At 39.8% G+C, this 12709-nt stretch overlaps 2 protein-coding genes across 7 annotated transcripts; both read right to left on the minus strand.

Annotated features, from left to right (window-relative positions):
- Positions 1-281: 281 nt before the first annotated feature.
- On the minus strand, positions 282-2121 carry LOC133847230 (trichohyalin-like). Its single transcript, XM_062282132.1, has one exon. The coding sequence runs from the start codon at positions 1888-1890 to the stop codon at positions 373-375; it is 1518 nt and encodes a 505-aa protein (XP_062138116.1). The 5' UTR covers positions 1891-2121; the 3' UTR covers positions 282-372.
- A 1323-nt stretch (positions 2122-3444) lies between these two features.
- Positions 3445-11752, minus strand: LOC133847220 (NCK-interacting protein with SH3 domain). 6 transcript variants are annotated; one of them, XM_062282112.1, is made up of 10 exons: positions 11596-11752; positions 10426-10989; positions 9160-9515; positions 8941-9090; positions 7560-8879; positions 6620-6817; positions 6433-6541; positions 5361-5570; positions 5114-5286; positions 3445-5050 (listed from the first exon to the last, which is right to left on the minus strand). In XM_062282112.1, the coding sequence occupies exons 2-10, from the start codon at positions 10427-10429 to the stop codon at positions 4859-4861; spliced, it is 2712 nt and encodes a 903-aa protein (XP_062138096.1). In that variant the 5' UTR covers positions 10430-10989; positions 11596-11752; the 3' UTR covers positions 3445-4858. The 6 variants fall into 6 exon arrangements, with proteins under 6 accessions (XP_062138096.1, XP_062138095.1, XP_062138097.1 ...); XM_062282111.1 differs by having other exon boundaries at positions 9160-9518; XM_062282113.1 differs by lacking the exons at positions 10426-10989; positions 11596-11752 and adding an exon at positions 9658-9818 and having other exon boundaries at positions 9160-9518.
- Positions 11753-12709: the final 957 nt, after the last annotated feature.

The raw sequence follows: 12709 nt of genomic DNA on the forward strand, positions 1-12709 counted from the left end.
CTAGGGATAAATTAAAGAGCCAAGTACTAGGCGAACATAAATCAGCAGCAAGCGAAAAATGTGTTTGAGCCGCATCAAAAATGATTGAGTGAACATCTTCGAGTGTGAGCTTAAGCTTTGAGTTCTTTTGGCCTTCCTAAAGTATGCAACAGTTTTTGGGTTTCAATTTTATTGCTCAGCCTGAAAGTATGCCGCAGTTTATGAATTTGTGATGCCTTTTAATAAAAATTGCGCTAACTAAAAATGTGCCACAGCTTTTACAATAAATGAAACGAGGTAAATGCGTAAACAAATATATTTTTGTCGAGTCTGAACAGCAATCTCTGTGCGCGGAATTGGATGAATCAACAAATGGTAAATTAAAATGATCGCTCAAGTCGTGTGAGTGTTGTGCTTGTCATCGTCGTGCAAGCTGCAAGCGGGCAACCCAAATGTCTGACGCTCCGCATGCGACAACTTGCAGGGACGCACCTCTTCGATGATGTCCCTGGCCTGGGCGTGCAGCACACGCATTCGCTCCTCATCGACACGTCGCTCCATCTCCAGCTCCATGTCCTGCAGCGCCTTCATGATCATGCGCTCCTCCTCAACAGCGGCGGCACGCAGTCGCATATTGGACACCATGTCGGCGGCAATGGCGTCGTAGCTGGCCTTATTGATGGCACGACTGGCAGCCTCTCGATCGGCAGCCTGTTGATACTGTCGCTCCATGAAACTGGTCGCGTCGCGTGTGATTTGGCCGAGTTTGGCATCCTTTTCGGCATAGAAACGATGCTCCTTGCACTGATTGATCAGATCGATGGCAACTTGTTGCTTCCGTTCGTGACGCTTCTGCACCTCCTGATGGGCACGCTTCTTCTCGCGTGCCTTTCGCTCACACACAAGTATGTCGGCAATCATATTCTCATGGGCAACCTGCTGGTTGTGCTTCTCATTCAGCTGCTGTCCCAGATCGTCGCTAATCAGGCGACGCCGCTCAATGCTATCGGCACGTCGCTGCATCTCTTGACGCAAAAAGCTGGCGGTCACCGGTCCCATGGCCTCCAGCACAATGACATCCAGTTTGTGGGCTTCTGCGGGTTTTTTGTCGCGTAAGTTGCGATTCAACGTCGAGTACTCATCGAGCATGCGCTTCAGTTCGATGCGCTTTTCGTGACGCCATTCAAGTTCCTGCCGCAAATCGGCGGCATATGCCAACTCATCATTCTGACGCTTCTGTCTGCCCTCCTCACGTTCCGTAAACTGTTTCTCCTCCCGTTCTGATCTTATTTTGCGTATCTGTTGCACCAGCTGCTGACTGTAGTCACGCGCCTTTCGCTGCACAGCTTGCTGCTCGGCCAGCTTCTCCTTCTGGACCTTCTCCTGTGCCGCTGGCGCTTCTTTGCGCTCCCGCTCCCGCTCGTTGCCCATTGACTTGACGTTCTCGTTGCGTCGCTTCACCACACTCAACGTTGTCTTCGCCCGATCGATCTCCGTCTGCAGGTCGCGCAATCTCTGCGAATTCACGTTCAGCTGCTGGCGTCGCATCGCCTCGGCGAACTCACGACGATTCTGCTCAGCCATCGTTTGGGCAATCATGGCCGATTGACGCTCTCGCTCCTGTATCGGATGATAGTTCCGATTGCGATCATCGGCTATTTGCTGCACCTGATATTTCACCTCCCGATAAAGGCGATTCGTCGAAGGCGACGTCGCCAGCACCAAAGGTGACGCATCGAGCGCTTCCATGTCACGTTTTCGCTTTGTTTCCGGCAAGCGCTTCATGCGTCCCAACATATCGTCGAGCGGCTCCTGCGGCACAGTGGCAAACAGCGAGACGCGTGGATCATCCCAGGCGCCGTATTGAATGCGCGCCGGTTCCACATGTTGACGACGTCCTCGACCAGACATTGTGTGTGTGTAAAGTGTGTTGCCTAGAATTGAATAAAATCGTTAATCGGGAACTCTCGAATGAATAAAAATGTTAATCCACAACTCTCGCGTTGTTTAAGTCGCGTGGGGAAAATCGTTTTTACGGTTTATGTTTTGTGTGTGTTTTTTTGTTATGTATTAATTCCTTCTCGAATCATCTGAACTAATTTCCAAGTTGTGTGTGTGTCTGACTGAAACTGAACGAAAAGTGCCGACACATTGAGGATCTCTCTCATTCGAGTCAAATCCATTTGACACTTGCTGCCAGAGTAAATTGATAGCTAAAATAAATGGAAAAAATCAGTTTTCAAAACTGAAACTGTCTCTTTCGTTTGCCTCGATTTCAATTAACACTTGCTGCGTGGGTAGAATGATTCCTAAAATGAAAAGAAATATGAAAATCATTTCGAAGCTTTAACAATTTATACTTATAGTACATCTCAGCGCCGTTTCAACATGCGTATACGTAATATTAGGGTACAAAAACTTAAACTGTCTCTCTCTTAATCGACTCGAATCCAGAGTAAATTGACAGCTAAACTAAAAGGAAAAAATTAGTTGCAAAAACTGAAACAGTCTCTCTTATTTATCTCGAATCCCTTTGGCATTTGCTGCTTGTTTATTCCTAAAATAAATGAAAAAACTTAAAAACTTAAACAATTTATACTTACAACTCATCTGCGTCTCAACATGCGTATACGTAATATTTAGTGCAAACATTTTAGTCGATTTTCTGGATGTTTATTTTAATTTTCATAATTATTGTTATTATACCATTTTCTTTATTACTCTTAACAATTATTGCAATTTCATTGTTTGTTACATTTTCAATGCATTTTGCGTTGCCTTTTTTCCATTTTCCATTTTTCATTTTCCATTTGGTTTAAAATGAGCAAAATTAACAAAGTTAATAAAAACGTTTTTACTAATTTTTCGTTTTGCTTTCTTTATAATCGTTTTAAAATGTTGAAACTGTTTGCTGTTGTTGTTGTTGTTTGTGGTCATTATTGTTGTGTGTGTGTGTTAGTTAATTTCATTTCGAAAGAGTAAATCGAGTGTATTTCGAAAAAAGAATTTAAATTTGGTAATTAGATTGATTTTTTGAATATATCATTTTGCTTTCACTTTTGTTCTTGTTGTTTGCAATTTGAGAATATGATTTTTTTTGTATATTTGATCTTTGAAATGTGCGGCTTATTAATTTGTTTTTCTGCAATTAGTTAAGTTATTTCGTTTTTTGTTTTTCGTGAGCATTTTTGCTATATTGTTGTTGCTTGTTATTGTTTGTTTTCTTGATAAACTTTTTGTTAAAAATTCTTTTGTACATTTTTTTGTTTTTGTGTTTTCTTTGCTTCAATTCAATTTAACAATTATTTTTTTTTGTTGGGGATTTTTTGTTTTGTTTTATCGTTTAACAATAAACTTAATATGTTTATAAACTTTAATACCAATTAAAAACGTCTTACAAATTAATAAACACATAGTATATAAAATTGCATTTGTCCAAAAGTTTTTGTTTGTTTTGCATTTTCATTTCTTGTTATTGATTTGATTAGATAGAGATAGCGAGAGTGAAGGTGTATGTGTTAGAGAAAGAGAGAGGGATAGAGAGAGAGAGAGAGCGAAAGTGTTTTTCATGTTCTCAACAAATTTTGTATAATTGTCTATTATCATTCATGCATTAATAATTATTTGATTTTGTTGTTACAATTGTGTTTTGTTTCTTTTTTTTGTTTGGGTTTTTTTTTTAATGCCATTTTGCGGCTGAGCTTTAACAACAGTCGTCGATTTTCGATCGTATTCGTAATTATGTGTGTGTGTGTGTGTTTGTGGTTGTATTTGGGATTTGTTTCTCATAGATTATATAAACAAATTTAACATTATGCTCATTAGTTTGGATTTGATTAAATATCATTGTATTATTGATTGCAATTAACATTTATGTTCTTGTATTTTACTCTCTATAAATATCATTTGCTTAGTGAATTTACTTTGCCCATCTTTTTCGTTTTCGTTTCCTTTTCCTATATATATATTATATATACTATATACTTTTTAATTTTTTTGTCATTTATTGTTTGCTAAATAAATCAATTGCATGCCATTTTCATTTTCATTCTCATATTCGTTTTTCGTACTTCATTTGCTTCATTTTCTTTTACTTTTTCGTTTAACTATAAATTTGGTTGATGTAAAATTTGTGTCTTGTTCTTTCTATAAATTTGGTTGTTCATCTCTAAAAAATACACAGTTTATATATATGTAATGTGTATATTTTTTTTGCCACTCTATATCATAATGTAGTTAAAAACTGAAAATGCCTGCATTTCATAATTTTTGCATAATAAGATTTAAAATCGAAACCAAACTGATTTTTTTATCTCTCTCTTTGGCTTTCTACCACATCGACGACATCGACTTAATCGTTAACTAAAATATATATTACTATCATAATAATAATCATATTGATAATGATTTCTAATTAATTAATGATCTATATAAAACTGCAACGATTAAAAGCAGAGTTAGCGCAACGGCAAGCCGCAGCATAAATACATCTAAATAGATACAAATATTGACTCGATTTGGGTTAACTTAAAGACAGACCAGGACAGGACAGGACATAACAGAAAACATTAAACTAATTAAAACTAGGTCAATAAATAAGATTTGAAATGCAGTTGATTCATTTGTTTAAGGCTATCCGAAAAGTTATTTAACTGCTGCTGCTGCTGCTGCTTTTGTTGATTTCTCAGTTTTGTAAACTATACAATTTAAAATTGAAATTGTTTTTTTGGTTGGCTCGCTTTGGTAGCCTCACTAGCAACGCTTTAGATTGGTATTTATTTTGGTTTTAGTTGGTTTTAGGAGTTGTGTTTTTTCTGTTTGCAATTCTATATTCTGGCTGTGTGTTTTTCACTTTCACTTTCCATTTTCCACCACTTTCTTATGCCTTAAACAATTGGGGAAATTCGTTGGCGATTTCGCGCACTAACTGCTGATCGGATGCACTGCATTCGGTCTCCTCGCAAAAGATGCGCGTAAAGATCTTCATGAGATCGTGCTTGCGATGCTGATGCTCCTGATAGTTTGTGTTGCGCAAAATGCGACGACACAGCTCCAAATAGCACGGACGTAACTAACATAAAAAATTGTTAGTAAAAAGTAATATATATAGTACATATTATACATTATTACTTACCACATTGCCCGCATCCAGATCGGAGAGTTGACGCACCACAATATCAATGAGCACCTTAATATCGTTTGTATAAAACATGCCAGCCGTATCCGGATGACTGAAGATGTCAATAAACATGCGCAGCACCGTGTTCATGTGCTCATTGTGATGCTTCAGCAGTCGCGTTGGATCATCTAAGTCAAATTCAAATCAAATTCACTTTTAGTAAAAGTAATCATAAAATAAAGTACAAATTGTTTGGCTTTACCTTCTCGATTGAGCAGCAACAACAGCTTCTCGGTGAACACTTTGGCTGTGGGCAGATTCTGCATGGCTTCGATGATCACATTCACCGCATGCTCGCTAAACTGTTGATTGAATGCCAGTATCAGAGCGATCACCATATCCACCAGCACCTCCGGGTTGTTGCCCTCGACAATTTCCAGTAGAAAGCTGGCAAAGTGCACGCCCAAATAATCTGCAAAAGTTAAGTACAAATTATTAGATATATGTAAGTGAATAAAATAATTGAAAATGTACTAATCTATCTGCAAAATACGAGTAATACTTTATGATTATATAGTATATTGGAAATTCTCTGACGAAAATATCGCATGCGACAATAAAACATATAACAAAACATGTTTTTATTTTAAGTAAAAATAAATCTTATAGCTCTTGATTAGCACTTTTATTAGATCCAAGAATAATTTTCGAATCTTTTTTCTGTTTTAAGACTTTTGCAAACATTATCGAAATGAACGCAAACCAAACAAATAATGAATTTATGTATTTTATAGTAAAACAAAAAAACTTCCTAAGATCAATCTTAGCTCTTAATAAAAGTGTTAATCCAGAGCTATAAAAAATACCCTTTTCTTATTTTGAAAATTCTTTCAGTTTATGTCTTTTCACTGTAAATATCACGTGACAAATTTTGTCCGTGAATTACCCATATAAAAATTTGTAACTTGTACATAAGTTAAACAACCACAATCAGAGCTATGTATTACGTTAACAATTTGAGAATCGCAGAGAAGGGAAGTTCAGAATTTACTGACAAACAAAAGCTAAGAGCTACAACACTTTATGCTTTAATGATTGCTAAACTTGCAATTAGTGTTTTAGTATTGTTAAAGTACGATATTTGTAAGTAGATTAAAGCAAATTTTGATAGTTTAGTTAGTCAATGCAAAAGTAGTTTATCAAGACAAACGAATTAGTTGATTCTATTCCAAATTAAATGAAATGTCACAGAGACAATGTACTGGTTTTTATGTATTTCCCCAAATAACCTAGTAATTCCAATTGAAAGCTGCTTTAAAATGTAATTTGCTCACCTTGATGATTCACAGGCATCAGCTGGCCCAGCGAGAATATTATGGTTAGCATCTTGACCAGCTGCTTAAACCGATCCAGATTGGCAAAGTGTGCCTTCATGTCTTCGACCTTAAGAAATTTGAAATTTTGACCACAAATTAGATCACTTTGCATAGCAAATATATATGAATAAAAAGTGCAACTTACAATCTCGAGTGGCAGCACTGAAGTTAGCAGAATGTCGACGATAATGTGATCAAGATGACAGGCAGCTGTGAAGGTCTGAAGCAGGAGGCGTTTGATGGACCAGCGTGTCTCCATCTGATAGTACTGCACCAGATTGATGAACATCTGATACTGATCGCACGACATCTCATAGCAACTGATGTTCTCATCCGCATTGTTCTGTGCAGCACATGAAGACAGAGAAGAAAGCGAAAAACAAAGTCAGTAAAAGGTAAATAAGCTTATTTCGTTTAACAGCCAAAATAGTGTCCATAAAATTAGGTGAAGCAACAGCATATTTCTGTGTATTTGTTTGCAATTTTTTCAATCTTATGTTTCAGTTATGTGAGTAAAAAATGCCACTAAATGCGTTACGTTCTTGTGTTACGCTTAAGTGGATACATTTTGACACTAAGTGTTTTTTAGAAGTGGCCGCTAAGCGCAAAGGGTGTGATGTGCAATTCTTTTTATATTGTGACAGTTAAGTGAGTAAGCCTTGTCACTAAGTGCATTTTAGGAGTGGCCGCTAAGTGCGAAATAACTGATGTGTAATTCTAACTCTCTTGTATGACCCTTAAGTGAGTAAATTTTGCCACTAAGTGCATTTCAGTTGTGGCCGTTAAGTGCGAAATTTGGAATGTGCAGTCCTTACGCTTTTGTGTGAGTCTTAAGTGAGTAAACTTTGCCACTAAAATCATTTTAGGTGTGGCCGCTAATAACTGATGTGCAATTTTTTCTAAATTTCGACCGTTAAGTGAGTAAACTTTGTCACTAAATTTATTTTAGGAGCGGCCGTTAAGTGGGAAATAACTGATGTGCAATTCTAACTTTCTTGTCTGACCCTTAAGTAAGTAAACTTTGCCACTAAGTGCATTTCAGATGTGGCCGTTAAGTGCAAAAGTTATGATGTAGCTTCACTCACCAGTATTTCGACAAGTTCCTCAAGAAACTGTATAATATCCTCCTCATCTTCGTAGAGCATCCAAGTCCGCTGCTCCGTATCGTTCTTGCAATCGGCCAACTGGTTAAACAAATACTGCAAACGCTTCGCATCGTGTGTGATGCCCAGCAGCTCCTTGGGCGTCGGCACTTTGCCGGTAACATGGACAGCAACTGCCTCCAGATACGGATTGATGGCGCCATTGTACAACTGCTCCAGGCTGGTCAACACAACACGCAATGCCTCGCACGACAAATCGAAACTGAGATTCGTATTCCGACGCAGTGCATCGACAATTTGATAGACATCCGATGACTCCACCTTTAGCTGACCTCGGCCATTGCTCGATGATGACGCTGCCGCTGTTCCCGCTGCTGCTGCAGCAGCTGCGAGACGATGCGATGGCGATGGACTCTCGATGCTGTCGTCTAGCGCTTGACTGTTGTCGGCACTATTGATGGCCGGATTTGTGCAGCCATTGCATCCATCATCATCGACATCGACATCATCATCCTCATCGCTCGCCTCATCCGATTTATCCTCCGCTCCCTGGCTGAGACTCAGACTCTGTGGCTCAGCATGCGTTGGTTTCCGAGTCGATGACGACGCCGTCGCCGCTCCTGCTGCTGCCGACGATGAAGCAGCCGACGATGAGTTGGCCGCTGCTGCTGAATTGCCGTTGGCTGGCGTTGCCGAATTTGACGCAGTCGCAACACCGTTGGCCGCACTCAGTTGACTGGTCTCCTTGTATGTGGTGACCACATCTTCACTGGTCGTCGTTGTCGTTGTGGTTGTCTCCGATGGCTCCGAGGTGATGCTATTATCCTGTGCCATCTCCGAGGCTGTGACTTTCTGTGCTGCCGCCGCCGCTGCCGCTGCAGCTGCTGCTGCGGTTGCCGCTGCTGCTGCTGTTGATGTGCTGGCCACCTGAGGAGGAGCTGGCAGCGGCTGTTGCTGCTGCTGCAACTGTTGCTGCGGTGTCTGTATGGTGCAACTGCTGCTCTGCAGCTGCATGCTGCCCATGCTGGGCGATTCGGGCATGGCATGTGGCACACTAACGCCCACCGCTGGACTCGACATGCTCTTCTTGCTCATGTCCAGACGCTTTGTGGCAGGCGGACTGTTTTGTTGCGATTGCAACGCTTGTTGATGCTGCTGTTGGTGCTGCAACTGTTGCTGGTGCGAAGAGTGTGGATGCGAGTGTGAATGGCGATGCGAATGACTGTGACTGCCACTCAGCTGCTTGTCGCTGTAGCTGTGCGAATAGGACAACGATGAGTCTCCGTCACGTTCCGAACTCTCCTGCAAAAAAGGGATATCAATTGAATGCACTTAAAATGATTAAAAATTGTTGTATGCATACGGCATAGAGACGCTCCATGGTGTGCTTCTTTTCGCGCAGACGGTCGAGCAGCTCGTCCTTGGACATAATGCCATTGATCTCCGGATCCGTGCACTTTTCCAGCGATTCAATCGATGAGTTGAGAAAACTGATGAGAAAATCATGCTCCACCTGCAAATCGATTAGTTGCAAACTCTTTTTCAAACTCATTTTTCTCATTTTTGCCTTTTGAGCACTCACCTTAATCTTCATTACGTAATTGGATGGCACAAAGCCAATGTTGCCCTTCATGCTAACCACTTGCCACCAATTACGTTGGCGTGCCGATGTCTGATATAGTATAAAATATTCGCCCTCATCGAAACTGATCGTTTTGGGATAAACCGCTTGGAAATCGTATAGTGCCTTGAGCATCTCGATGCCGTTGCCCGATGAGGTATCGATAGCACCTGCACCACCTTGTCCACCTCCACTTCCACCAACGCCAGCTCCAAGCTCACTTGACGTCGACGCCGCTGCTGCAGTCGATGATGCTGTTGTCCCTACTGCTGTTGCTGTTGTTGTTGGTGTTGCTGTAGGCGATGCTGGCGCTGCTGCTGCTGTAACGTAAGCACAAATAAGTGTGACCCTTTGCTTGATTAAATCTCTCTTTTAAAGCTTGTAATTATAGTGTTGTAAAAGGGGCGTGAACAGCACACACACATAAGCACAATTGCACACACACTCACACACACACACACACGCGGGCCAAACAAATGCCGCAGCGAAGCGAATTCTTCTTTTCTTTAGTGTTTTTTTTTTTGCTTCTTTCTTTCTTTTATTATTTTGTGCCCTGTGCTTAAGGCCCTTCCTGGCAGCCAGGCGCTAAAAAGTTCACTGCCGAGGGCCCCAAAACTGCTGACTGTTGGCATGCCTGGTCACACACACACACACACAGTAGAACACACACTGAGAAAGTGAGAGAGCGAGGCGAGTGAGTGTGAGAGCGCATATAGAAGAAAGGAATGACGCCTGCAGCAAAGGCAAAAATTACAATAGAGCGCGCACAGGAAAAATGCAATTTTCATATTTCTCTTTTTTTTTTTTTTGTTTTACAGCATTTGCATACATTGTTTTGCCTTTCACACACACACACTTACAGAGGCTCCGCTAAAAGCTTCTGTCGCTTTGTCGCTGAAAATAACAAAAGAAAGGCAAAGGCAACGCGACAACGGCAACGACAATGTTTCAAAACAGGACGTCGTATCACTTGTGCGCGCTCTCACGCGCCCCATTCACTCACTCTCTCTCTGGTTCGTTCTGTCTTCCTCGTTCACTCACTCTCTTCCTAATTTGCTCTCTTCGTTATTTTTTGTTGTATCTAACTAATTCAACCGTCAATTGCTGCTACTGCGGCGACCATTGTCACCTGCACTCACCCACACACGTACACACTTATACACTTACACACGTGCAGTGTGCATGAGTGTGTGCAAATTTGTCGAAAAAGTTAAACAACCCACTTACCCATATTTTTTTGTAGCACACACTGTTTTTGTCTTTCCACTTGTTTATGTCTGTCTCTGAGCAAAGCGCGCTTGGCTGTGTGTATGTGTGTGTGTGTGTGTGTGTGCAGTCCGACTTTCGTATTGTGCTTTTTACGCCTGTTCCAGTTTTGTCGTTTTGCCGTTAACCAAGGACGTTTACGTTACGTTTATTCCGACTGTTTTTGTCTCTTGTCTTTACGCCACTTGGCAACACTGTCTGCTGCTTCTGCTCCTATTGTTGTTGTTGTTGTTGCTGCTGATGGGCGTTGTTTATTGTTGTCGAAGATGATGATGTTGTTGTTGTTGTTGTTGTGTTTGCGGTTGCTCGCCTTGCCAGGAATTGTCGTGCAACGTCTTTTGTATGCGATAGCGAAACTTCTTTATTGCTATCGCTTTGGGCGTGTTTCGCTATTTCTCATAAATATCCGCATACATAAATATGTATCTATATTCACATATTTACATACATACATATGTATGTATGTATGTATGTATGATGCAGTTGTCGTTTATTTATCACTTGTTGTTGCCTGCCCTTAGGCGCCTGCAAGAAGAACGAACAAGCACAAATTTAATACGCACACACGCACAAGCACACGCACACACTCACACCCACTTTGTCACACCCAACTTTGATTTAATGGAATTGCAATATTTGACGTTTTTCATTTCGCAGTTCCGTGTATCTCTAATGATGCTCTCATTTTATGCTTTACACACACACACAAACACGCCTCATATAATCGTGATGCTAAAACACGGAAGCGTTAATGCAAAGGACTCAACACAGAGCATCGCTTGTATGTATGTATGTATGTCTGTAGGTGTGTGTACATCTACTCCACCCAAGCGCACTCACACACGTACACACACATACGTCGGCGCACTTGGCGGTGTAACGGTATTTTTCGTGTTTGTTTTGCTCGAAAAGCGGTATGTGAAGCACAACACAAATTACAAACATACATACACACATCGATATGTAGTATGTATGTCTGTGAATGCAATGAGTCAAACTAAGTGCGAGATTCTTAAATGCCAAAATGTGACTTTTAATAAAATAAATACACTTGCCGCAAACACGTGCACATATAAAGATAACTCTTCCTTATTATTTAATCAATTGTTTCGACTGAATTAAATTGCATACTTAAACTCATTGCACGCCGCACTCTGTCGAACATCCATCACTCACTTAGGCAAATGTCAAATATTGTATGCACCGTTTAGCCATTGAATATAACCAACAAAAAAAAGAACACTTGATGAACACAATTTATCGTCCGAAAATAAAAAAGAATATATGTATGTATGTATTTTAATATTGAATCTTAATGAGGCTCAATATGTAAACAAAAAGAGACTACAGCGTCGCAACTTTGCAGAAAGTTTCAACAAACTTTAAAAAGCTTGCGCTGTGAGCTTTTTATTAACAGCTGTGATTGGGGTGTGAAATATACCAAAAACACAGGCGATAATTGCCGCTGGTTACACTTCATGCGGTATATTGGTATATTTTGGCTATGACAAGGCGCGTAATTTAAAAGTGAACTGCGATTGTCATCGTTATTTCGAATGTGCATACAATAAAAATTCATTAGGAAACTTTTGTTGCACATTGTTCATTTTATTTGCAATTTTTCTTGTTGTGTTTGGTATACATATGTAGTTAATAATATGCACTTGATGTCAACAAAATACTGTTACACGCTCATGGCCAGGGCTGGCAAATCAACATGAATCAAATTCAAACATACATTTTTGTGTTTTCTTTTTTTAATATAAACTTAAATGCTGTGCTCACCACGCCATGTGCAAGACAATTGTTCAAGTGCAATACATTTCATTTAAATTGGCTAAAAATATTATTTGAACGAATTAAGTGGCTTTTGGTTACCATTTTTCATCCTCATTGTTCGTTCATATGTATGTGTGGGTTGTGTATAACTACTTGTATAAGTACAATGTGAATTTGTTGTTAAGTTTTTTTTTTTTAGCAAGTCAATTGGTTGTATATGTATATAGTAGTAATGCAGCACGTTCTGATCATGCCCAAATTCATTCTTTCTATTTACTTTACGCTAAACTAGTTAAAAACTTCGCTCAATTCTCCATTGTTTCCCTAACTGTTCTCTATTATCGTTTTTTTTTTTTTAATTTCGTGTTTTCATTGTTTTCAATTCATTTCTTAAACTTGTTCATAACTACATTATAAGTACATCATCTCTAATCATTTTTTCATCATTGTTTTTGTTTTTGTTTTT

The sequence above is a fragment of the Drosophila sulfurigaster genome, chromosome X (assembly GCF_023558435.1).
Source record: "Drosophila sulfurigaster albostrigata strain 15112-1811.04 chromosome X, ASM2355843v2, whole genome shotgun sequence".
Taxonomy (NCBI): domain Eukaryota; kingdom Metazoa; phylum Arthropoda; class Insecta; order Diptera; family Drosophilidae; genus Drosophila; species Drosophila sulfurigaster.